General features: G+C 42.0%; 1 protein-coding gene and 1 long non-coding RNA gene across 11 annotated transcripts in view; one reads left to right on the top strand and one right to left on the bottom strand.

Annotated features, from left to right (window-relative positions):
- The window catches only part of CREB5 (cAMP responsive element binding protein 5), a 409,265-nt gene that overhangs the window by 238,660 nt on the left and 146,659 nt on the right, over positions 1-23,946 (bottom strand). For all 10 annotated transcript variants that reach the window (XM_082471925.1, XM_082471926.1, XM_082471931.1 and 7 more), the window contains one exon: positions 13,525-13,697. In XM_082471925.1, coding sequence (XP_082328051.1) covers positions 13,525-13,697 — 173 coding nt within the window. The remainder of the gene's footprint in view (positions 1-13,524; positions 13,698-23,946) is intronic.
- The window catches only part of LOC309665637, a 272,096-nt gene that overhangs the window by 165,906 nt on the left and 82,244 nt on the right, over positions 1-23,946 (top strand). The window lies entirely within an intron of this gene.

Raw genomic sequence — 23,946 nt, 5'->3', positions numbered from 1 at the left:
CCTGCCCACCTGGCCAATCGCCACAACCCTCGCCTTTGGCAGCCCCTGAATGGTTGAGTGGATTCTAGTATTCTAATAATTCATCTTTATAACATGGCACATAGACATCACATGATAATGTGCTGGGATCTACCTGCTCATCTTTTATACCAGGCAGTCGTTTAAAAAAAAAAAAAAAAAAGGAAGAAATCTCTGCGCAGCTGAGAAAACAACTATTTCCCTGGTGTTGTCATATGGCAGACTGTGATGTCACCTCTTCTCCCTTGGGGTCTGCCATCTAATGTGACTTTTGTCTCTGACAGTACACAGTTCTGTTCGGAAGTTCCCCAAAACTCAACACACACCTCATTCGGAACAATTAACAAAATCTGCAAGCTCTTTTCATTGCTTGACTGTAGAAAAGGACTCAAAATTAAGTCAATTAACGGAGAGACAACATTTAACAGAAGAAACATCAGACCCATCAGTATAGAAACCAATGTAACAACAATTAGATTTTGTAAAACTCCAGAGAAATTCATTATGAAAACATGAAGGATCAAACGCTTTCTATAGAAAGAAATACCCTGAAAACAAGCACTTTCTATCGTAAGACTAAAAAGGACTTGGTACAACAGGATCTTTGAATAAAAAAGTAACAATGAGGTGTATTAAGGACTGATATAAATAATATACTCCACAGGGCTTTGTAAAAAAATGGTTCCTTGTGAAGGTTACCATTGAAAATGAACAAGTTAAGGTTCCATCTTTATTCAACTCCATGCAGGTGGAGGCCAATTTCCCTGGCCTTTCTCTACCCCTAAATTCCTAGAACAAATGAAAAAGCGGCAATTCTACACTCGCAGGAAATCTTACCTGAAGACAAGCTTTACTACTACTGAGAAAGTGCTGGATTTCTTTTTCTCTACAGCATGATATTGCCATCTTTTATGAAAACTCAGACAGGAATGCTCCTTTGTAATATTTTCCCCGCTAAACAGTTTTCATACATATATTATCCAGGACCACAAATCCCTGGAAATCACTACAGTGAAACTTTCACTTGTTTCTCATTTGTACAGAGGTATTCACCCAAGGAACCCATTTAATGCAGTGTAATAACAAAAGAAATCTCTTTTCAATGCCTAGGACAGGGGAGAGGTTCTCGTCACTCACCCCATACAGGCACCACATCTGGGAGAAGGCGGGTACCCAGTTGCCTCCATTCCCGACCGATTGAGGAATATTTATTTTGAAGACATGGTGCCTGGTCTAGTGCCCAGCAAAGCTGCCCTGGTCTTCCCTGACCCTGTCTAGGAATCGTAGTTGGTTTTGGGATGGAGGACAGACCATTTGGGTGTCTGGAGACAAAGTCAACATTCACTCAATTGTGTTGGGTCTGACACATCGAATGGAAGCTGTTGGGTTTTTTTCCTTCTTCTGATTCAGCAGTTTTGAGGAGGCTCTTGAGGGGTGTGATTCAGCAGCTATTGCTACAAACTTCCACTCTGGAAGGAATAGGTTAAGGGGAGGGGACAGACCCCCACGCGGGAGGGTGTGGGCTCTTCGCTTTAAGTGCTCGCCGGCCTGTGACTGGTATAGACTTTGGCAAGAAACCCACAAAGTCTTATAGGAAAAGCAACGTCTGGAAGAACATCTTGTCATGCTCTTTTTTCTTTAATGACTCAGTGAAACTTTCCACCGAGCACAGCTTCTGTTGTGAGTGTTCCACAGTTCAAAATACCTGATCACGTTCTATCTGAGGTCCCTAAGGAGGGCGGAGGGGATACCTGTGGCACAGCTATTTCAAAATGATAAGGCAAAAGGACGAGGAAACAGTATAGAATCTGGAATCTGGAGAGTTCGTGGGCAAGGAGGCAAAACAAATCAGGAAAAAATCAAGTTAAGGTTGTAACTATTCTGCCTCCTAAATGAGCTTGCTGCCTTGCCATTGGGTGTTCCTGCCGTTCTTCTGCTTTTCCCTCTTGTACCATTTCAAGCCCAGCCTCTAACTGAAGACCCATCTTATTACTTATTTTTCTATTTTTAATTAAAGGAAGAGAGTGGCATGAAAAGAATGCTCATCTCCACACTTGCGAAAAGCCAAGAATTCTGGCATCCAATCAAAAAAGCTGTCTGAGTGCAGGCGCTCATTCACGCTGGTTTTGTATCTGATAAACTTTTCATTCAATTTGAAGCTCGATGTGTCTGAAATACAATGAAGTGAACCAAGCAAAGGATGTCGTCCAAACATGTTGAAGCACTTGTGGATGAATACTCAGCCTTTGTGTGCTTCGGCTCCTGTGAGAAGCCCTCAGTCTCAGGCAGGCTCCAAATTGCCAACTCAATGAGGCAAATGATAATTATTCCTAATGGCAATAATAATTATGGAACGCAGTGGACCCAATATAAGGTTGGCTGTCTGTGGCTTCGGTGGGGCAGCCAAAGTTTCACACACTCTTTTTATAAAAATCAACCTCTCTCCCCTTCTCTCTCTCTCTCTCTCTCTCTCTCTCTCACACACACACACACACACACACACACACACACATACGCATTTGCCAAAAGAGATCTGGACAAAGTCACTCCTCTGGTTTCCTGCTAAGTGCTTGACTACAGAGCTAAATTAAATAAATAGCAGCTATCCACACAATGAGGGGGGATTGGGACATTTCGAGTAATTGACACCACACACACACACACACACACACACACACACACAATCTCTTATTTTCCTTTTAGTTAAAAGTTTTAAGCTTTCTCCAATTCCAGACTTTTAGCCAGAGCCATGGCCAAATGGCAGACATGAATAATTTGAGGTATTCCTCCTTTCTTTCTAGGGGAGATGGGAAGAAAAGAGGGAGGAAAGAGGGAGAGAGGAAGAAGAGAAAGTCAGGGCTCTAGATGAGTGCCCTGCCACCCCCATTTCACTTCAGTTATGAATCAGAATCTCCCAGTAGATCAAATCCTTCTTTGGTGAAGCCCCAAGCCCATGGTTAGTGCCACAGCCAGTTTTCTATGAGATATTCACCCTGTTCCTCACAGGGAGGGACCCACCCCCTGAGGTGGCATTCTCTCTCCCCGACTCTAGGATCTGGCTGTCACCACCCTCCAGGGACCTCCGCATTAGCACTTAAGTATCTCACCCCACACGCCAGTGATGTCAAGGTGTCAGAGAAATAAAAAGTGGCTACTCCTGAAAACATAATTCATCAACCAAATGGTCATTTTCTAGATAATGAGGAATTGTTTCAGTTTTCTGAAAACTAGGTTAAGGGCCTAACACGAATCTACATGAGTTTTTTTCTTTTTTAATCTTATTATGCTTGTTAGTCTCTGTGACTATTCTTTAAAAGTGGCTCCAAGGTGCTGGCGTAGTTTATTGTCATGTAAGAGGGGGGTTATAAAGGACATTCAGGGCATTATGAAAAACCATGCTTTGTGCAATACCCCCCGGAAAATTTCTTCAAGAGTTTTGAATAAGGTTATATACATGTCAAATGGCCTAAATGATGTTCCAGTAAAGAAAAATATTATGAAATGTGTGTACACATACACACCAGGCACACACACACAGTTTTCATTTGGATGCAACTGGACATTAAAATTCCCCAGTCTCCTTTAAGAATATACAATTTAGTTCAGATTATTTTTAAATTCATTCTTTCTATGTTTTAGAGAGGCTGTGATTTGAAATATGTAACTATAAAGTTGCATTTTTGTCTAATTTTGTCATTAAAAATACACCCTGACTCAATATAGGGTTATAGAAAGCTTCAGGGGTAGACTTTGGTTTCACTGATCAAATGGCGTCACTCATACTACCCAAATAATACTGAAGTGGAAGCAGCCTCCGGTTCTCTTCCATCTAGCACTTTACTGCTTATCTCTTCAAGTATTCAATTTGAGCAAAACTCTGGGAAAAGTGAGAAGAAATGTCACACTAAGCAGTGATCCCTAAGAATCTGCCAAACGCTTGGCCTCCAGCCCCTACAGATGCTGAGAATTCCATTGTGCATTTGACAAGTGTTCAGTGGCTTGGTGACTTGGGGATGGGTGTTTGTTGTGGCAGTCGTCATTATGATTGCTTGTGTAGAAATGTTTATTGGTTTTATGGACTGAAAATAATAGATCGGAGGTCAGCTGTAAAGTGCTGTGTATTTGGCTTATGAATTACCATATCGGAACCAATATATGATGAGTATACTCAGGAAGTCATTTCTAGCATTTCAAAGATGTCTGGGGCCATCTGTTCTCTGCAAAGACCTGCAACTCTGTAAAAAGCAACCCAAGCACATTCCAGCATGTCTGTACCCCACACTCACCAGGGTCCTATCATTTTACAGACTTTACCGGTCTATTCACCAGCCAAAATGCACTTTACCAAAGCAGGGGAAACTATAAAACTCCAAGTTATTTTAAATGTGTCTGGTACCATTAAGAATGTTTATTACTCTATAGAAATTTTACAGTTGATATTTACCAAAAGCACAACACATTCAGTAAATAGATTACTAGATTTTCTGCTAAATGTGGCGCATCTGTTTTATGAAATTTTTTCTTCCATAATCCCTACCAGCCAAACAGTGCTGTGGTAGAGTGTTAGTCATGATAAGGAAACAAACATGTTCCTAAGAGCTAGAAAAGGGCACTTGTTAGACAATCTAGTTTCATTCTTTCATTTTGTAAGATGGAAAAGTAGGGCCCAGAGAGGTCAAGGGGTCTGTTCAAAGTCCCAGAACTTGTGAGTGGTGGAGTCAGAACCACCAGCCAGGCTCTCAATCTCTAGCAATGGCATTGCACTGCCTCACTGAAATAGGATTCCATTTGTATGTAACTGAAACTTAACATAAGGATTCCCTTTATATTCAAAATCCAAAACCAGATTGGATGTGATATTCTCACCCAACCAAAGGTAAAAGGTCCACAGAGTTTGTATCATCTTTAACTAAATCCTCCATAGAAAGGATATAAAAAATAATGGTAAAGAAAATCCATTTGGACTAATATTACTGAAAAATACATATGAGAGAACCTATTGAATCCTTTATCTTTTAAATCCTAAATGTCCAATTATGTGAATACCTAGTATTGCAATGGGCACCACAGGTTATCTGCAGTCCTTCTCTTTTAACTCAGAAACTACTTGTCAATCAGTTCAGACAAGAGTTATTTATACTTTATGAGACATATAGTCTGTAAGAATATGAAAGTTACAAATAATCAGAAATGCTCCCTGGGACACTGTCATGTTACAAGCACATGCTCAGTCTTCAAAAAAGCAAAGTGTACTCCCAGTTGCAAAGGACCAGCTCTGCTTTATCAGGTTCATTTCTCCTAACATGCTCACCTTGGAGAGCGTTGCACACACCAGTCATTTTCCCATGTTACTAAACCTTTTGGTGTTCTTCAAGGAATAATTACACTTAGCTCTGGGACTCTTTCTAAACACAACACTGGGACTCACGTAAACCTACAGTGGTGAGCCAGCTAGGCTTTCGTGCTTCTGGCCCTGAAAACAGAAAATACTGAGCCAATCCCCATGTAGGAACTATGACAAGTACAGAAAGGTGCAGTTAATCATTGCATTTTATATTATGGGAAATATATATCCTCAATTCCCAGTGTTTAGTTATTTGGCATCTTATCCAAGGCTTACCCCTAGGAAAACACTAAATATTGATATAAGCTAAAGCCTTATGTTTCAGGCCATCTATAAAGTAACCCCAAAAACAGTTAAGTCCAAAAAAGAAGACAGTGGACTGCATTTTCCCATAGAGCTGTGTCTGGCAAGATAATTGTCCCAATTTCTTGCATTACACTTGTTTTATGTCTTTCACTAAAAGACTGTTCTGTTGTTTAGGTGTTTTTCTAGTCAGATCTTCAGCAATAAGCCACTTTTAGCAAAATGAGAATAAAAGAACAGTTTGTTGATAAGATTAATGCAAGGGAGGAAACTACATAGTCTTGCGTATAGCACTGAGCCCCCAGACAACTAACCTTCCAAGTAGTTTTCAAAATTAAATTTGCTATGAAAATCATCAGCTTTTTAGTGCTGGATGAGACTCTGAGAATTTTCTAGTGATGTTTCCTCATTTTACATGTTAGGAAGCCAAAACTTGGAGAAGTCAAGTTCATCTGGACCCTTGGGACAGTGAGGTGTAGGTGGCCTGGCTTTCAGTTCTGCCTCTTGCCATCATCAGTATGACCTGGGGCAAGTCATGTAATCTCTGAACCTCACTTTACTCAGCTGTAAAATGGGTGTGTTCATTCCCATGTGACAGAATTATAAATTTGTTGTGATTCACCTAGGATTTGAGCCTGGAAGTCAGGTCTCTCTGGCTTCATATGTTAGGACCCTTCTCTTGACTGTACTGGTCTCCTCTTCCCAAGCATTCTCAAGTCCTATCCTGTTCTTACCCATGTGGGCACATGAACTCATCCTGGAACTCAGATAATCTAGAGCCCCTACCAAACTCAGCTCCTGGAGGAAAACAAACCGAAAGAGAAAATAAATTTGAGACAGAAAAGAAGCACTGAATGAGGATTGTGTTGCTGAGAGTGACTTGTAATCAGCTGGTTAAACTTTTCATGTATAGATGAAGGAACTGAGGCCGAGGGCTGTTGTGCACTTGACCAAGGTTATAAACCTTTTTGAGTGGCAGAGCCTAAACCCATGACCTCTGAACCCAAGGCCAATGCTTTTCCAAGACTCCCCTCTGACCTGACATGGTTTGGCTCTGAGCAAGCTCGTCTTTTCCAGGCATATCTTTTCAACATGCTGCACAAAAGAACAAGTGTCCAAATTTACAACAGTCACAGACTGAATGATCCTAGGCTATTTGCTCTAGAAGCAGACACTAACCTGTGCCTATCTAGTCTAGAAATGGTGGGTGGGGGGGAAAGAGAAGGTCAAAACACACAGAGACACTTATATGGAAGGTTCTGGAACTTTGTGAGCAGGGCTTCTGTTTGTAAGATTCAGAAATGAAATCCTCCCCCAAGAGGATGTCACAGGCAAAGTCACCTATCCACACAGGAATCAGAATAGGGTGGAAGTCGCACTTCATCTGGGCGGGGGATAGCGTCTTCCTGCAAACCACAAAGCCAACTGTACAGCAACCAAATGGCTGGAGAAAGGGCAGCACTGTTAGTGCTGACTCTGGTTTTCTTACAAATGAGGGGATTTGGCCAGATCTCCCGGGTACAGGCCCTCTCTGTATCCATGTGCTCAAACAGCCCCCAATCCCCCTGCCTTGAGGGCCAGGGAACTCCTGTATATTTCTCCTGAAGGACTGAAGCAGCTGCTGGCAACTCAGTGTGTCCACCTCTGCCCTTGACCGCCCTGCAGGTGTGTGAAAGCACAGAAGCTCTTTACACTGTAACCAGAGACTAAGCATTAGCCAACTCTTGTGGGTAGATGACTCTCCCAAATCGTCAGACATGCTCATGTCTCTTCCACAGCACTGGGATTGCTATGGGCAGGAGCACAGGGAAAACATGTGCTTTGAAGTCCAATAGAGCCACGTTCAAAAATCTGCTCATCTCACTGGCTGAATGACTTTGGACAAGTTACTTCTCTTCCTAGAGCAAAAAAACAAAAAAACAAAAAACCCAGAGCAACTAATGTCTACCCCTCTGGGCTCTTGGAAAGTGATAGAAAACAACATGTAAAGCTAGATCAGTGCCTGGCACATAGTAGATGCTGGATAAACGTTAGCTTCCTTTCTTCTCTTTAGTATCAGCCTGCTAATCCCGGGCTTTTCTAACAAATAGCTTAAGCCATTGAAGAGTGACTTTCAATTTTCTTTCCCAAGAAGACTAGCCGTTATGGACTGAATGTGTCTTCCTCCAAATTCATACGTTGAAGACTTAACCCCCATGTGATGGTAGTAGGAGGTGGGGCCTTTGCGGGTAATTAGGTTTAAATGGGTCATGAGCCCCCATAATGGGATTAGTGTCCTAAGAAGAGGAAGAGACACCATCTCTCTGTCTCTTTCTCCTCTCTCTCTGTCTCTCTGTCAATCTGCCTGTCTGTCTCTCTCTCTCTGCATGCACAAAGAAGAGGTCAGGTGAGCACACAGTGAGATGACGGCCATCTGCAAGGCAGGAAGAGAGCCCTCACCAAGAACCAAATCTGCCAGCACCTTGACCTTGAACTTTCCAGCCTCTAGAACTGTGAGAAATAAATGCCTATTGTTTAAGCCACCGGGTCTATGGTATTTTTCTATAGCAGTCCGAGCTAAGATACCAGACTTGCTGTGTTCTGGGTGAGAAGCTGAGACACCAAGACATCCAAGACTGGCCTGAGGGATCACAGGCAAGAACCAGATTCGGAGAGGAGAGCAGGGGTGTTTTTCTGCTTCTTGGAATATGCAGCCAAGTGCTCTGGTGTTCTGGCTCTGCCCCCTTCATCTGGCCACAATACCATGTGGTATTACAACTTTTGAATGTTAAGAAACCTTATATTTCCTCAAGTATCAGTACTTAATGTTTCATTCCACACATAAAACTCTGTGAGTGGAAGGCTGCTGGCCCCCTTGTCAGAGGTAATTTCTCAAGGCTCTGTATGGGATTTAACGGGAGCCATATGGTTAAGTCTGTCAACCCTCCCAGAAAGCATCCCCCTGAAGGGCCCTCATAAATGTTCTCGGTGCTGTGAAAGATCCAGCAACTTTCTAACAATAAAGCAATGTTCATAGCCGTGATATTCAGCAAAACACAAAGCAGGAAGTAATGGCTTCTGTTCTGAATTACTCAAAGGAGGCTTCAGGCTGTCCTGGAGAAGGGTAGGGGGCAGGGGCAGGCAGTGATAAGCCGGGGCCTGCCGGCTGCTGCCTCTAGCAAGAAGAGGCTGGCCTGGACGCCGCTAGCACTGCCCGGTTGTGGGCAGTGACAGTCTTAATCATGCTCCATTGGTTTGTGGAGTTTAAGAAAACTCTTAATAATGGATTTATACACCTATGCACTTACAGAGCAAGCACATTCTTAAACTGTAACCTGCTTTGTTACCTAAGGCTTCTTTAATTGGTGACTTTCTGTGATGGCATCATTTATTGACCACGCTCCTTTTTTTTTTTTTTTTCAGAGCAACAATAATACAAAAACCTTTGAATCAATTAACATTCCCATCTCGATGGACACCTCAAGCAGCAACGACACATACAACAGTCACAACAAAGCCACATGACTCTCCCCGATAGGCAAGGTGGCGTTGCTTTTTATGCCAACAAGTTCTGAGATGTGATAAGCTCTTCTTTTTATTAGTATTATTATTAAAGAATCACATCAAATGTGTGAGAAATACAATTTATGATGAGTATCAGTTCCTTTTTATTTTTACATAAAACAAGATTTGCTTCTACGATATTTTATGCAAATTTCTGGCTAAGTTTTAGGTCTACATTGCCTAAGTGCAGCTTCATGCAAATAGAGCTTATGACCAAACAGCTAATAGAGCTGCACATCACACAAACATATATCTGCCAGGACTAAAACTGGCATATAATCAGGGAGAGGTTTCATATACACACGCTGTTGAACATATTTTCTAGTTTCCTGATATCTTAACTAGAATATTCCACAATGGACCAGATACCTTCTGTGCAAATATCAGCCTTGGTAGGAACACTTGTATATTCTGATGTTAGATGTATCACACCTCCATTGTAAACAATTACTGTCAAATAATCTTCACCAGTAATCTAAAGAGCTTATGTATTTGCCCAATTCCATACAGAGAACTAAATCTATGGAACATTTTGAAAACAGGAAGAAATTTTGTGGAATACTTTGGCAGCGCCTCCCATAACCTGTCAGAACTCTGTACTGACATCCATTTTTGTAGACCTCCACACTCTATATTATCTTCACAGTTCTCCTGAAGAATTACTGAGCATGAATTATCTAATAACATTGACTCCATAAAGAGAAATCGGCTTCTTTAGGAAAGCTGGGATGTATTAAGATTATAGCCACCTACTCAACTGATTACTGACTCCTACAAAAATGTCTCATATGAGGACAGAGACAGAGATAAAGAGAGAAAAAGACAGAAGAAGAGACAGAGACAGAGAGAATTTGCATTACTGTTACCTGCTCATCCACCATTTTCCCGGGTTTTGCAGACTTGGTCCTGAATTAATGAGCCTGTTACATGATATCTAATAAAAATGACTGGAGTAGAGATACTGTTTGGAATCTGCCATATATTTGGTCCAAGCCTGAATCGATTTCATCTATATTTAACACATGCTTGTTTTCTGTCTCTCCCACAGCCCATGGCTCACTCTTTTTTTTTTTTTCCATCTGGAAAACTTATCTCCTAAAATGCTACCATCAATCAGCCAAAGACACTCTTTCTGACAGAGCGTCTGCCCGTTTGACTAAGCACAAGTAGTCACTAGTTTAGGGATGCCTCCTACACTCTCTAGCGCTGTGTGTTTTTCTAGGCTGCCTAACCACACGAGTGCAATTTGGGATATTTATACTTACCTCCAGTTTCTATTGGGATAAAAGTGCTACTTGGACAGAACTGGGCATCGGCATGGTGGGGGGTGGTGACATGGGATGCACTGAAAGTTGCCCATGTGGTTTGTCTACCTACTTTTATAACCTTATTTCTTCAGATTTTTGCATACACACTCATTTTGTTCTACTTTGGCTCAATGCCTGCTCCAAAAGCATGAAAATCAAATGCGCACACAAGGATGCATAAACTTTGTCCCCCAAATCTTCCCTGAGAACAGGCACTGCTCTCATTTCCCCGTCCTTCATGTCAATATCACTCCCAATCCATTCAAACCGCTAAGTTTAAATACAACATGAAGCGGGGTAGTGGCAGAAAGGAGAACAAAAGTGGGATTGGCAACAGAAGCCGAGCACTAGTCGAAGGGAAGAAAAGGGGGGAATAGGAGACAGGCAGCCCCCTCCCTCTCCCGCAAAGTTCTAGTCGTGAACACACCCACTGGCCGCAGCAAAAGAGCCCTGTGCGTGGGCACAGGTGGGTCCCAGCCTCTCTGGCTGGATGCAGCTTAAGTGCTGAGCCTGAATGAAGACTTTCATTGCTGTTTGCTGTTTTTGTTGGCCAGTAGCCATGGCAAACATTTGCAGGTGGCTTGGCCAGATTTTGACACTTAAATATTTGAGGTTGTGATAAAAATCAGAATATTACTACAATATGGTTCTGTGCAGCCTCAGAGAAAAAAAAAAGAAAACTATCTGCAATTTCAAATGCTCATTTAAAGACACAGTCTCCAGAGGGAACTCATGTTTTAAAATAAGTACTCATTTCCTCTTTGCTGAGAGAACTAAAAGAGTCAACCATCCCCAAATGTTACCACCTAGAGTTTCATTCTGAATCCACTGGTGAGATGGGTTGGGTTGTTACTTGCTGAGCCCCCATGATCATCCGGGCAAGGTTTTAGATGGGTCACGTGGAGAAAATGGAAATGACAGGAAGTAGGGGTTGGAATCAACATGGTAAGCACAACAGGGAAGGATGTGAAGCAAAGAAACAGCTTCCTTCAAGCTCGGCAACAAGATAGAGTCCTAAAAGTGACAATTATCTCCTAGAACACACCAGGAGAGACACATAACACCCCAGGATTGGGAATAAACGAGAAGACAGTGGGTCGGGAGGTCACATGTAACAGAGAAACACCCGCACCTGTCAGGGCAGTGACACAGCCTAGGAATGTCATCCAACTGTACAGCCCTGGGCCAGCTGGGTACATTACTGACAGAGTCAATACCCATCTTAGAATTTAGTGCTAACCCTTAAATGATTGTTTCACAAAAACCAGCATTGTACTAACAATGGCCAAATACTAAGGTACTGCAAGAGGGTAGTCATGGGGCAGGAAGCAGAACTCCAGGGGAGAAGGAATGCTGTAAAACTGCTAGTAAACTCTAGCACATTTTATGTTTTTCTCCCTTTGAAAGAAAAATAAAATAATTACAATTAGCTTGCCTAACTGTGAATTGTTTGCCCAAAGCCAAGCCCCTGGAGTGAAGGAGTCCCTTGAGATTGAGATGCTGTCTTTAACGACCTCACCCTCTTAGTATATCATAGGTTCTTGCTTTAGGTGATGCAACATTTGCTCCCATAGTCATTTGAGAAGAGAAGAAATCTTTAACAGAGACACTTGCGAATTTAGCATTGGCTTCTTCCAACAAAGCCAAGCATTCAAATGGCCAGATTAATTTTCTGTTTCTTGAATGGGAAACCAAATGTACCCATGGCAAACTCACAGAATAGTCATCACCCACAACTTTCATTTGTTAAGATTCATCTTCATATGTCACAACCCATCCTGATGAGTTGAGAAATGTGAGAGACAAGGTACCCTTTCTAGAGCATTCTAAGGAGGGATAAGCCATTGTCCCTAGTGCTCCCTGTTGGCGTGGAATTCTTACAAGCATTTAAAACAAGGAATGGAAAAGACAGACTGACAAATAGTGGGACAGCTTCTAATATTTTTCTTAAAATCACTGTATCTATTATTCAATGGAATATTCAAACTAAATTCTGATGCATATACCAAACACAGCAAGCTCCCTTTCCTATTTTAAACAGACAATTCTGGGAACAGAGAGCAAGCAGTTCTCAGCATCCAGCAACATAAATTTATCATAGCTCTTTGGCTTAAGTTACTACCTCTTCTTTCTAAGATCCCAAGCACTCTTAAATCTTTTATTTCCTTTTCACTTTACTCTTGTGAGGGTGGAAAGGAGAGATACCATCCTCATTCTGGAGAGAAGGAAGCTGGGCTAGAGATTCGGCATTTCTAAGAAGCGCCTGGGTAATACCCACGCTGCCGGTCCTCAGACCACACTCTGAGTAACAAGGGCCGAGAGCTATCACCTGATACTCAGAAGTGAGCTCTCTTTCCATCCCATAATACACAGAGTCTGGGGGCATTCTACCTATTTTTCTCAATGCCTCAGTGTTGTCTTTTTTTACATAAATGAGAGGGATAGGGCCTGCTTTCTTTGTTTTGTCTACTCCAGGAATGAATATGGACCAATGGAGAGAGAGGAGAGCTAATGAGAAGGTATTAAAAAGGAAGAGAAGCACAGAAGAAATGATCAGAGGGAAGGAGGACCATGGAAATACACCAAAGACACAGGTGATGGGCTTAGATCTTAGGAATGGAGGGACATACTCTGTTAGGGAGGAGGCTGGGCAGGTGACACTTCCCTCCGCCATCCTCAAGCATTTGTCCTGAGAACTATGCTCTGCTCTCAACATCCATGGGGTTTCCCCATGGTCATCTTGAAGTTCAAGAATCTTGTTTGAAGAAACAATGACACAGAATGACTTGCTCTTCTCCCCAAAGTCAGGGTCAAAGAGCTTCCACCAAACAGAGAATCCCTCTTCCCTTCTCCCATCAAAAACATCACTCTGAGCTCTAGGCAATATCACACCAGCCAGGAAAACCAACTTCTGTCTTATCCAACCTGAGGACTAGAAACTAGGAGAAAGTCTAGAACATTTCCTGAGCTCCAGCCAGGACCCAGAGACAGCCGAGGAGGTCTCCTTACCCGATCTGGCGGTTGGTGGAAGGTGCCTGTGTGATGACAGAGCTGGACTGGGGTGACGGCATGGCTTGCTGAATCACAACGCTGGTGTCATGGTTGGGCATCCGGGTGCTGCCAAGCTGGTGAGCTCCAGGCCCCACCATGGCCCCACCAACGGTGTTATGCATCGAGATATTCTGCCCAAAGAAGACAGAAGACAGAGGGAAAAGGGTCAGAAGAGGTGAATGCTTCAGTCTACTCTCAAGCTCTCAAAGGCCAAAATGGGGAATCTGGTCATGTCAACTAAATACAGAGTTATGGCTTCTGGCAAGCCATGGGTCCATTTATCTTTGTTACAAATTACAGCTACGATGAGATGAAAAGTAACTACTCACCTTAAGAGGAAAGCACATAAGAAAATACCTGGAAGTTCGCTAATCACCCCGCCGCCATCCCAATGGGAGGTTTACATCAGGGATGTTTAGTGCATATCTGCTCTGACTTGGTGTGATATATATTGCATTTGAAAATGATTTCTGTGGTAAGTGCATAATACTATGATTTAGCGAAGAGCCATTCAGCACCCTGCTTTGAATAACAAACACACTTGTTATTTTTTCTTTTTCAGCCCTATAAGACTAACCACCTCTTTTTTTTTTTTTCCAGGAAACTACTTTTCCAAATCATAATCTGGGTACTCATGACCCAAGCTCAACAACCTGGGGACTGAGGATGAACGACTGGAAAAGACAACAGGGTGTCTGGGATCCAATGACAAGAGTGAGAGTTACAACTCTGCTGTATTTCCATAAAATCAATCTCTAACAATTTGGTGGAATAATGGAATACTGACAATGATTTCTCGTCTGTTTACTTGTTCATTGTCTTTTCCTCAAGAATATAGAATGTTTGTATTCATTATTCTATCCATGGTGCTTAGAGCACAGTAGGCAGTTAGTAAACAAACACTGCATGAAAGTAGTGAAGAAAATAATGACACAACTGAGTCACTTGAGAGACCTAATATCATGTATTTATTTCTGATGACTTGAATGAAGGTTTCTTTGTTTAAAATTCAAAAGTAAGGTAAAATATGCATGATAAAGCTGGGTGAAAAGACAGCTCTTCCTAGAAAAGAATGTCAATGGGACAACAAGAGAGGATTCACACTGAGGCAGAAGAGGGCTGATCAACATGGTGGGGCTGAAATGTGAGAAATTCAGAACCTAGAAGAGAAAAAGAAAGTTCAGGGCAAAGCAACATAAGTCAGTGGGCCTCTGGAAACAGCCAGGTACAGCCCTTCAGCCTTGAAGGGTAGGGAAATCTGAGAGGTCAGTTGGACAATGGGTTGAGGATGACAGGAAAGAAATGGAGCGTCACTAGCAATTTACTAGAGGAAAAATATCTATCTGTCTGCGCTTTGGCAAAGAAAAAAAAAAAAAAAATGTTACCCAGGACTACTAGTAGTGGTTCTTTGAAGTTCTTCTGTAAAGAACAGATTTCCTGCACTCTGGGTAAAATGATGGTGATAACATATATGGTATTGGGGGTGCCTGTGCCCATCACACTGCACCTTTCCCAGGTTTCTGATTTCTATACCCTGACCACACAGCTTGTCAGGAGCCCAGATGGCAACTGGGCACCTGGCTTAGACTGTAAGCCGACTGTTGTCTTGAGATCCCAAAGGCATGAACAGGCTTAGACACACACACATGATCCAAAGGCTCCCCTTATATACTGGAAGGTTTTTCTGACGTGGGAAAATATTGTGGCTGGTTAAACTGAGATGAAAGGAAATGGTGATTTGTATTGGGATGGCAGCACAGGGATATGCTTGAGTTCTTTTTGTAGGATCTAGGGGCGTAGAGAATCAAACTAAAAGTAATAGCGAAAGTAAAGATAATCGTTATTTCTTTCAAAAGTGAACCTTCACAAACTTATTTCTCTAGGTCTTAGTGAGGTTGTGAGGAAGTAAACATTGTAAGTATTATTTTTCCAGTGTTTAGATCCTTAAAGATATTTGAAATTTTTCATCCTGTTCACAGTCACCTACTTTGTCAATAATAGATCTGAGGCACAGAAGGATTTCTGACTCTCTTTTTATTATTCCTGTTGTGCTGTGCTAGTGAAAGTTACCAATAGAGCTATACAATTTTAAAAATAATATTCTCTTTAAGTTCACAAACAATAATATAAAATGTCTGAACCCTCCTTTGGCACCTCTTTTCTATCACCCCCACATGTAGTCCCCAAGTACCATAAATTCAATGTAAGCATCCTTCTCTTTCTATCTCTTTTTCCACCAACTTCCACCCAACCACCATCTTCTTTCCTGGATTAAACAAGTGCTCTCCTAACTGGTCCCTTGTCATTCACTTGATTTCCCTTCCTCCTCGTTCCCATAATACAGCCACAGTCATCCTTTCAAAAGGCAAAACTGATCTCATCGCACACAAATCCAGCTACATGGCCCACCCTCTCCATGCTTCTTAGGTGGCTTCTCATGGTTCAGAAGACCCCGACAGCACTCTCAGTGTGACCTCCAAGGCCTGTATGACACCCTTCCTACCTCCCCTGCTCATCTCACACCACCTTCACTCTGGCTCTCTGCGATTCACTCCACCTGCATGAATTTTCCTGCTCTCATACTGAAGATGCTCCATTTCAGCACAGAGCTGAATATGCTGTTTTCTGCTACCTGTACTCTTCCCCAGACTCCACCTTCAAATCACAAACTAAGCATCATGTGAGAAAGCCTTCCCTGACCTCTCCAATGAGGGGCACCCTCTCCCCCTCCGTCATAGCACTTTTCACAAGTTTACAATTGTCTTCGGTTATTTAATCAATATCTGTTTCTCCCTCCAGAATATAAGCACAATGAGAGAAGGGACTAAGTACAACTTTACTCCCCATTGAGTCTCCGTGGCCCAGATCATTGCCTGGCACAGTAGGCATGCAGTAAATAGTGAGAGAATGAGTAAATTATAAAATGACATTCCTAGGATATTCAGTATAATGAAATCTTACCTTTTATTCCCTGGGCGATTTTTGAGAATGCTAACTCTTTTGTCTATTTACCTTGAAATCTCAAAGCATGATCACAATAAAAGATGTAAGATATGTTAGATGTTAACATACTTGTTTGATTATGGGGTAGAGAAATAGAGAGGATCAGAATTAAGAAGAAAACCACAAACGTGGAACGTAGATTAGAAAGTAAAGCCTTTGAGAAAACATTAAACGAGCCCTTCAAGGAAGATACCAAGAAACGAGCTTCAAGTCTTTGAGCACTTTGGCTCACATGGGATGTCCATAACCATTCTTTATCTCCACCATGGAAACCAAGAAAAACTTGGTTCAAAAATTTTGAAACCTGGTGCAAAGACACTGGTTTGATTTCTTCAGCATAAAGCATGTTAAATGAGAGAGAGAAATAACTCTCCCCTCAAAAAGTTAAGACTCTTCTCTGAGAACCATTAAAAAGAATAAAAAAGACTATCTAGGATATACTTCACACCCTCCCCCACCAACATTTTTAAGAGATCTCTTTGTTTCTGTGATCTCCACCAGAGATGGAAAAAGCTCTTGAAAGTTATATCCTAATATTTCAAAAATCTCCTTTCTCCCCAACGCATGAAATCTGCAAATTCTCCAGCCTCCTTCCCCCAGACCCAGAGAATAATTTCGAAACATTTTGGAAAAATAAACAAATTTAAGCAAGCATTATCATTTCACATTTAGAGAAGTTTTTTGTTTTTTTTTTTTCTTTCAGCATTACATAGTAACTCAAACATGAAATTACTTCTGAGTTCACATTTTCCCAATTATGGGTTCAAAACCTGTCTTCCTTGATAAAAGAATGGCATTTTATCTTTAAATAAAGTAAATATCCAATTTCAAAAACACAAAGAATGACTATATCTTGCTGAGTTATTTTTGTTAGCATAGGTGAGTAGACTTGGAGCTGGTGAAACAATGTCACCAACCAGCGGTTGGATGTCAATATGCAGGGAAGGATCTGAGGTGTTCCTGGAGGCTCAGCCTTTGGCCTTTTCTTGTTCAACATTTTTATCAACCACTTGGATGAAGATGTAAAAATCATGCTTGTCAAATCTGTGGTTGACACAATGTTGGGAGACGTCGCTAACATTCTGGATAGTAGAACAAGGTTTTACGTGAGCCAACTGTGTGATCTGGCCTCCAAAAATGCTAACATAAATCTAGGTTGCTGTAGGAGAAGTGCGATGTCCAGATCAAGGGATGTAATTATTCCACTGTCAAGCACATCAGACTGACCACATTTGGCCACCACAGTTTAAGGGGGAAATTGACAAATAGGAGGGAATGAAAGCAATGGAGGCATCCAAAATGCATCACAGGAAGAATGGTAGAAGAATCAGGGAATATTTAGTCTGAAGAAAAGAAGGCTTAGAGGTCATGCTAACTGCCTTCAAATATTTGCGGGATTAGACATAGTCTACGTTGCTCCAGAGGGCATAATTTCAAAAAATGGGATCATGATGACAAAAGCCAACAATAACTAAAATTTGAGTACCTATTGAAGCAGCTATTATGGCAGATGCTTTATAAACTGCACCTCTGATCCTCACACTGACCCTACAAGATAGGCATTATTATCCTTATTTTAAGACAAAAAGAGTAAAACTCTACACCATCACTAATACCATTCCATTACCCTTTGGCCACACTCACTCCTTCTGGACTGCTGCTTTAAAAATAGAAGTTCGACCTTTTGTTGGGGTAAATTTACCAATATGTAGGGATAGCCAAAGATAAAACAAGTTGCCTTATAAAGTGCTAAGCTTCCTAGCATCAGTAGGGAGTAGTGCCATCTGTTAATGTCACCAAGAGGATTCTTGCATCAGGAGGGAGATGGCACTAGATGACCTCCAAGGTCTCTTCTTGCTAAGATTCTCTCATAATACACGGTTCATACTTTGGTTCAAATGCTTCCAAATGATTAGTAACGTGTGATAATGCTGAAAATATACTGGTTTAGGAGTCAGGAGGTCTCTTCTACTTCAGTCTCTCTAACCCTCCTTGTAGCCATGTAACCTGCGTAAATCATTCAGCTTCCCTTGGCTTCACAGCCTCATCACTAAAAGGAGGGGGGTGGATCATGGTCTCCATGATCTTTTACAGCTCTGATACTCCACAAGTCTTTCTATGTTACATTTTATGAGACACTAAATATCCAAACAGACTTCTTAGACTCTGATTCATGGGCCTACAAACATTGATTTTTCTCCATAACCATAAGCTTTTGCAGAAATAAGCCTTCCAAAAATTATAGTTTTCCATCAGACCCAAGGATCATGATTCAAGAAACAGATCTAACAAAAAGTAAAATTTCTCAAACATCAAAGATGATAAAGCTCCTCAGACAAACCATCTTCACCTAAATTTTCCCCTCCTTAGTTCAGATTTATCCCCACGTCCTTGGCCTTCTTATTCCCTTCATGCCCTGCAATATACCTTGCTCTCCATTCACTGTTGTTCTGAGACATAAAGGGCGTGAATGGGATGAGAACCAGGGTAATAATGAGTCTTGATTGCATAGTCAGTGAGCTGGAGGTAGAGTGGTAATTGTCCTGCATGCATGGGCTTGGAATACAATATGCAGAAAACAACCTGATGTATATGAATGTTAAGTCCATGCTCTTACAAACAACTATAATTTTAGGGTGTGGTAATGAAGGATGAAGGGAGGTGGACCACAAATGAAAGTGAAGATTGGAGCATAGAGGCCAAATGATGTTGATTCCCATGAAGTACCAAAATGTTATCTTCAAATCTACATTCTTTCCAACTGCCAAGGTGTAGTAACTTTATAAGTTTCTCTATAAGGAGCCAGGGTCATCCCGACATGTGTTTACAAGCTGAGTTGTGCAGTCTTAGAATTGTCTGCATCTTAATGATGCCCGGGCAGTTATGAAGACTTTCAGAACTTCCCAGATGTAAACATCGAGGAACTGCATCCAAAAGATGTCTGAGACTTTCACAGAATAACAAAGGTTCTAACCTTCTGGAAGGCACTAGGCTCTCTGGAGGTGTAGGAGGGATTCTAGAGGGTGTTGACTCCTTTCTGGTGCTCTCGGGAGCTGGAACAGTAGGAGTGTTTTGAATCTTACTGAGAGGGTGGGCTGCTCCATGACAGAGGAACCAGTGAGGTATCAGAGGAGGCAAGGCAGGGGGCTGGGGGAGACCAGGGGACACGCAGGCTGCCTCTCTCTCCTGAGCATAGTCACACAGTGCAAGATGGACCACATAAGATAAGACACCATCTCAGGCAACCTCTGCAGGAGAGGAAGGGAGAAGACAGCACAGGGTACTGTGAAAATGCCAGCTTTGACATGCACTTTTAATTCTGCTTTTTCAGAGTTTGCTACTTATCCCTGGAGAATTCTAAAAGGAACAAAAGTACAGAAGGAAAACATGAGAGAACTGTAATTGGGCTCAAGTTCACTTCAGCTCTATATCATCTGGGGCATGTTATTTAAGTTCTCTGAGCCATACCTTCCTCATCTTTAAAATGGAGATAATCATCTAATGGACCAGATTGTAGAGTTTCACATGAGATAACAAATGTTCCACCATAGTGCCTGACAGCAAATGTGTACTTCTTTCCTTTTAGTAAAGTTCAGAATGTGAAGCTCAGAGAGTAATGGTTCATTCTGGGTGGCTACTCCCTATGACTGATATTAATGGAAATATTATAAATAATGGCTAACACTTATACAGCATAACCATATGTCAGAAAACTCATTTAATCCTTATCATCAGCCTAGGAGTTTGGTATGATTATTATCCCCATTTTACAGATGAGGAAACTGAGGCACAGAGAGGTTAAGAGTCCTCAAAGTCACACAACCAGTAAGTGGAGAAGCTCGGAACTAGGCAGTTTGGCTTCAGAATCCAGGCTGTTACCTACTAAGCCACACTGCCTCTATAGTCTCTCTGTAAAAATATTTTCTAGCGGAAAGTGACACGGCAAAAAATGAAGTATACCTGATATCCTTTCTATGGACATTAAAAGAAGTTATTAACTGATGCTGGTATGTGATCCTGAGAACTACAGTCTATCTATCATACCATTAATTTGGATCAATGTCATCACCACTGTCTTCACACCTAGCAAAGCCTGGGAATACACCATTAATTCATTTCAAAGTGACTGATTAGCGACCCTTGTCTCAAGGTCATGTTGGCTGCATAGGCATTTCTAAACTGATTTACAATGAATAGTGCAGATTAGAATTAGGGAGGGAAGGCTGTAGTTCAAAAAGTGTTGATCAATACTTTTATCAAATTACCAAAACAAACAAGCAACCATCACTAGCTCACTCTTTGATGTTAGCTCACCTTCCTTAAGAGTTCCAAGAGCTCAGGGAAAGCCTGAGAAAGAGATCATTTCTCTGACGTCTGGATCAAGTTCAACTTCTAAGGCAACTTCCCTTGCAATGGGTAGAAAGGCAGCTCGCACACTGACGTAACCCTCAGTGGCCTTAGCCCACTCACACATTTCCAGGAAGCAGGCAGTCCCCCTGACTGGGGCTCTAGACGTGAGTCTGCAGGATACAGAGCAGCAAGATCCGTCTGACTGGCCCATGCTCTCCTCCAATCCCAGACCTCTGTTATCCTTTCTAATACTGGGTTTGAGGCAGCAGAGCCCTGAAGCATCCCTGTAAGCATTTTATAGCTATTCATTTAGTACTGTAGTAAAATGCTCAAGACAATAAATGTCTTCTCAGGTGCCACCCTTGACTGTGAGAAACAGTTTTGGGGTGTCTCTCCAAGATCCTGCTCCTTCCTGTTCAGATTCTCAGTGCCCTGGACTGTCCGTGTCTCTGCTCTTATCTCCCACGTTACTGTCTTGGTTGCTTCTGCTAAATATCATCTTATGGGATAGAACGAATGAAATGGCACTAGGACTTCATTCAGGTTACTAGAATTACGTGGAGCAAATTTCTGGGGCTGCTGTATATACAGATATCCTGGAAGTTAGAAATTCATCTAACTCCACTGAAAATGATACTGTACATTGTACTGCTAACTGGTAAGGTTCCTCATTTCTCAAGAATCTTCTTCCAGAAAGCTGTGCATTCCATCATGGCACCAGCCTACTTAAACACTTCTGCTGGCCATCCATGACCTCCTACGTGTACCTTCCCGTTGACTTCAGCCTTTTACAAACTGGTCCCCATCAATCTTTCCCACATCACCTCCTGGCAACCCATCCTCCCCATCCCCTCCCCTACCACTCATACACACAGACCTCAATGCTTCTTGACTATCCCACACCATTTCATGTCTCTTTTTCACCTTTGCACATAGCACTTCCTCTCTGCAGTCAATTAATTCATCAAGATCCAGCTCCGACGCTCCCTCCTCTATGAAGCCTTCCCCCACTCCTTCTGGCCCCGTTAGTTCCCTGCTCTGCTCTCCCACAGTGCCTTGTCCACACCTCCACTAGAAAGCCTGACTTATTTTCACAAATGTTTCCTCCAGGAAACTTGGAGGAGGGAATAGTCCATGTTCATCTCAGAACAGCCAGTGTCATGCACTTCGTAGATGTGCAATAAATTCAATTATTCGGTGAAGAAATGAATGATGTGTGATCTTGAGCAAGTTTATAGCTTCTCTTTCTTTATTTTTCTCATTTGTCACATAGGAACAACCCTACCCTGTAAGATTTTTATAAAGATTAATTTAAGTAATGTAAATACAGAGCTGAGTGCAATGTTGGACACATTAAATGTCCAATAAGTGTTAGTAACCATTATTATAATTATTATTATCATGATTACTACCAATGCTAACACTACCTCCCTAGCTAGAGATATCCATCCCCCTGTTATTTTCTACCTCAGCACCCCAATCCTTGCCTTTATATCACATCACAATGTGTAATTGTCATCATTATTTCCATGTCACCATATTATAATTAATTAACCACTCCTCTGTCCTCCATCTTATCCCATACATACTCCTTTCAAAGCTCCTATAACACATGGGTACATTTACTTATACACTTCAGGTCAGTTTTCCCCTTCTAGCTGTGAACACTTTGGTTACAGGGACAGGGTGTGATTTCATATCATTGTCCTCAGGGCCTAATACAATGCCTGTCACCTGTCACATAGATGTTTGCTGAGAAAATACATAGTAAGTGTAACTAATACTGTGGAAAGACAAAAAAGGAAAAGTAGGCACTCTCCTGGAGGAACTACAGTTTAGAGGGAATATGGAAATCCAGGGAAAGAAGGGGATGAAAAACAAATGAGTCAGAAAAATACCTTCTCACACACACACACTAGAAAGAGGGAAAGACGCATCACCTAGAGCTGATAAGACCACAGTCTGGAGGGCAAAGGGCTAGTCAACAGGTCTGGGTTTGCAACTGATCCACCATTAAGCACATGATCTTTCTTAACTTCTTTAGTTTGTTGATTCTACCTCCATAACGATTCCCATAGCTGTTTTCTTTGTTTTCCCACAAGTTCCAGAGCTTTATCACCTCTTATCCTGATCACACAGTAACTTCCTATTTCTAGTTCACCATATTATAAATTCCAGGAAGGCAGGGACAGTGCCTGCCTCGTTTTCTCTTCCATCGCTAGTGCCTAAGCTCCATGCCTGGCACAGAACTAGATGACCAATGATTGAATGGATACATGAATTATGATTTCCGAGATAATGATACGGAAAAAAAGAGCCATCAGTCTACAATTTCCTCTTGTCTAAGTTGGGCACACGGTCATCTTAAGCCTAAGATATAAAGAGGGAACATTTGTGGGTTTGAGTCCTCATACGTCCTATCAACACACAAAGGCCAGAACACAGCTCAGCAGTCTCCTCAAACCGCCAGGTATCTGGTCAACTCAAGCCCTGGTTGAAGCGAGGCAAGACGGGCCTTCCTTAGCAACTAGAAAACAGACCCAAAAAAGCCAAAGTGAAATGATTAGAAACAAGCAAAACACTGGGGTCCTGAGGCAGGTACAGGAAAGGTAAGTAGATGGCACCAATGGCATTGCCAGGCTCGCGCTTCTGTGTGGCATAAGGAAGAAAAGGGGCTTTAATATCATGAAAGCAGCACTGAGCACACAGGGAAATGCTGAGAAGTCACACTGAGCACGTGGTACGGCTGTGCAGGAGGCAAGTGGTCCATTCTAGAATCACTAAACAAATTTCTCTCCCTTCCTTACCAGGAAATGTAAAAGTACTAAAAGTAAGAGTGCACGTAAAACTACCACAGGGATGCTGAGGTCTATTTCTTCACCATTTCAAAGAAAATCAAGTACTTGCTTAATGACCAGAAGTATAAAGGGAGCGCTCTCTTGAAAGCTGCTAATGATACAGCACAGGTCTGAGGAGAGACTCTCCCTTGCCTTTCCCAGGCCCCCATTCCTCAGCTCTTCTCTCCCG

This window comes from Balaenoptera physalus (genome assembly GCF_965194825.1).
Source record: "Balaenoptera physalus genome assembly, chromosome: 8".
Classification (NCBI taxonomy): Eukaryota; Metazoa; Chordata; class Mammalia; order Artiodactyla; family Balaenopteridae; genus Balaenoptera; species Balaenoptera physalus.
The sequence above is the reverse complement of the archived record's forward strand: the minus strand, read 5'-3'. Positions and strand labels throughout refer to the sequence as shown.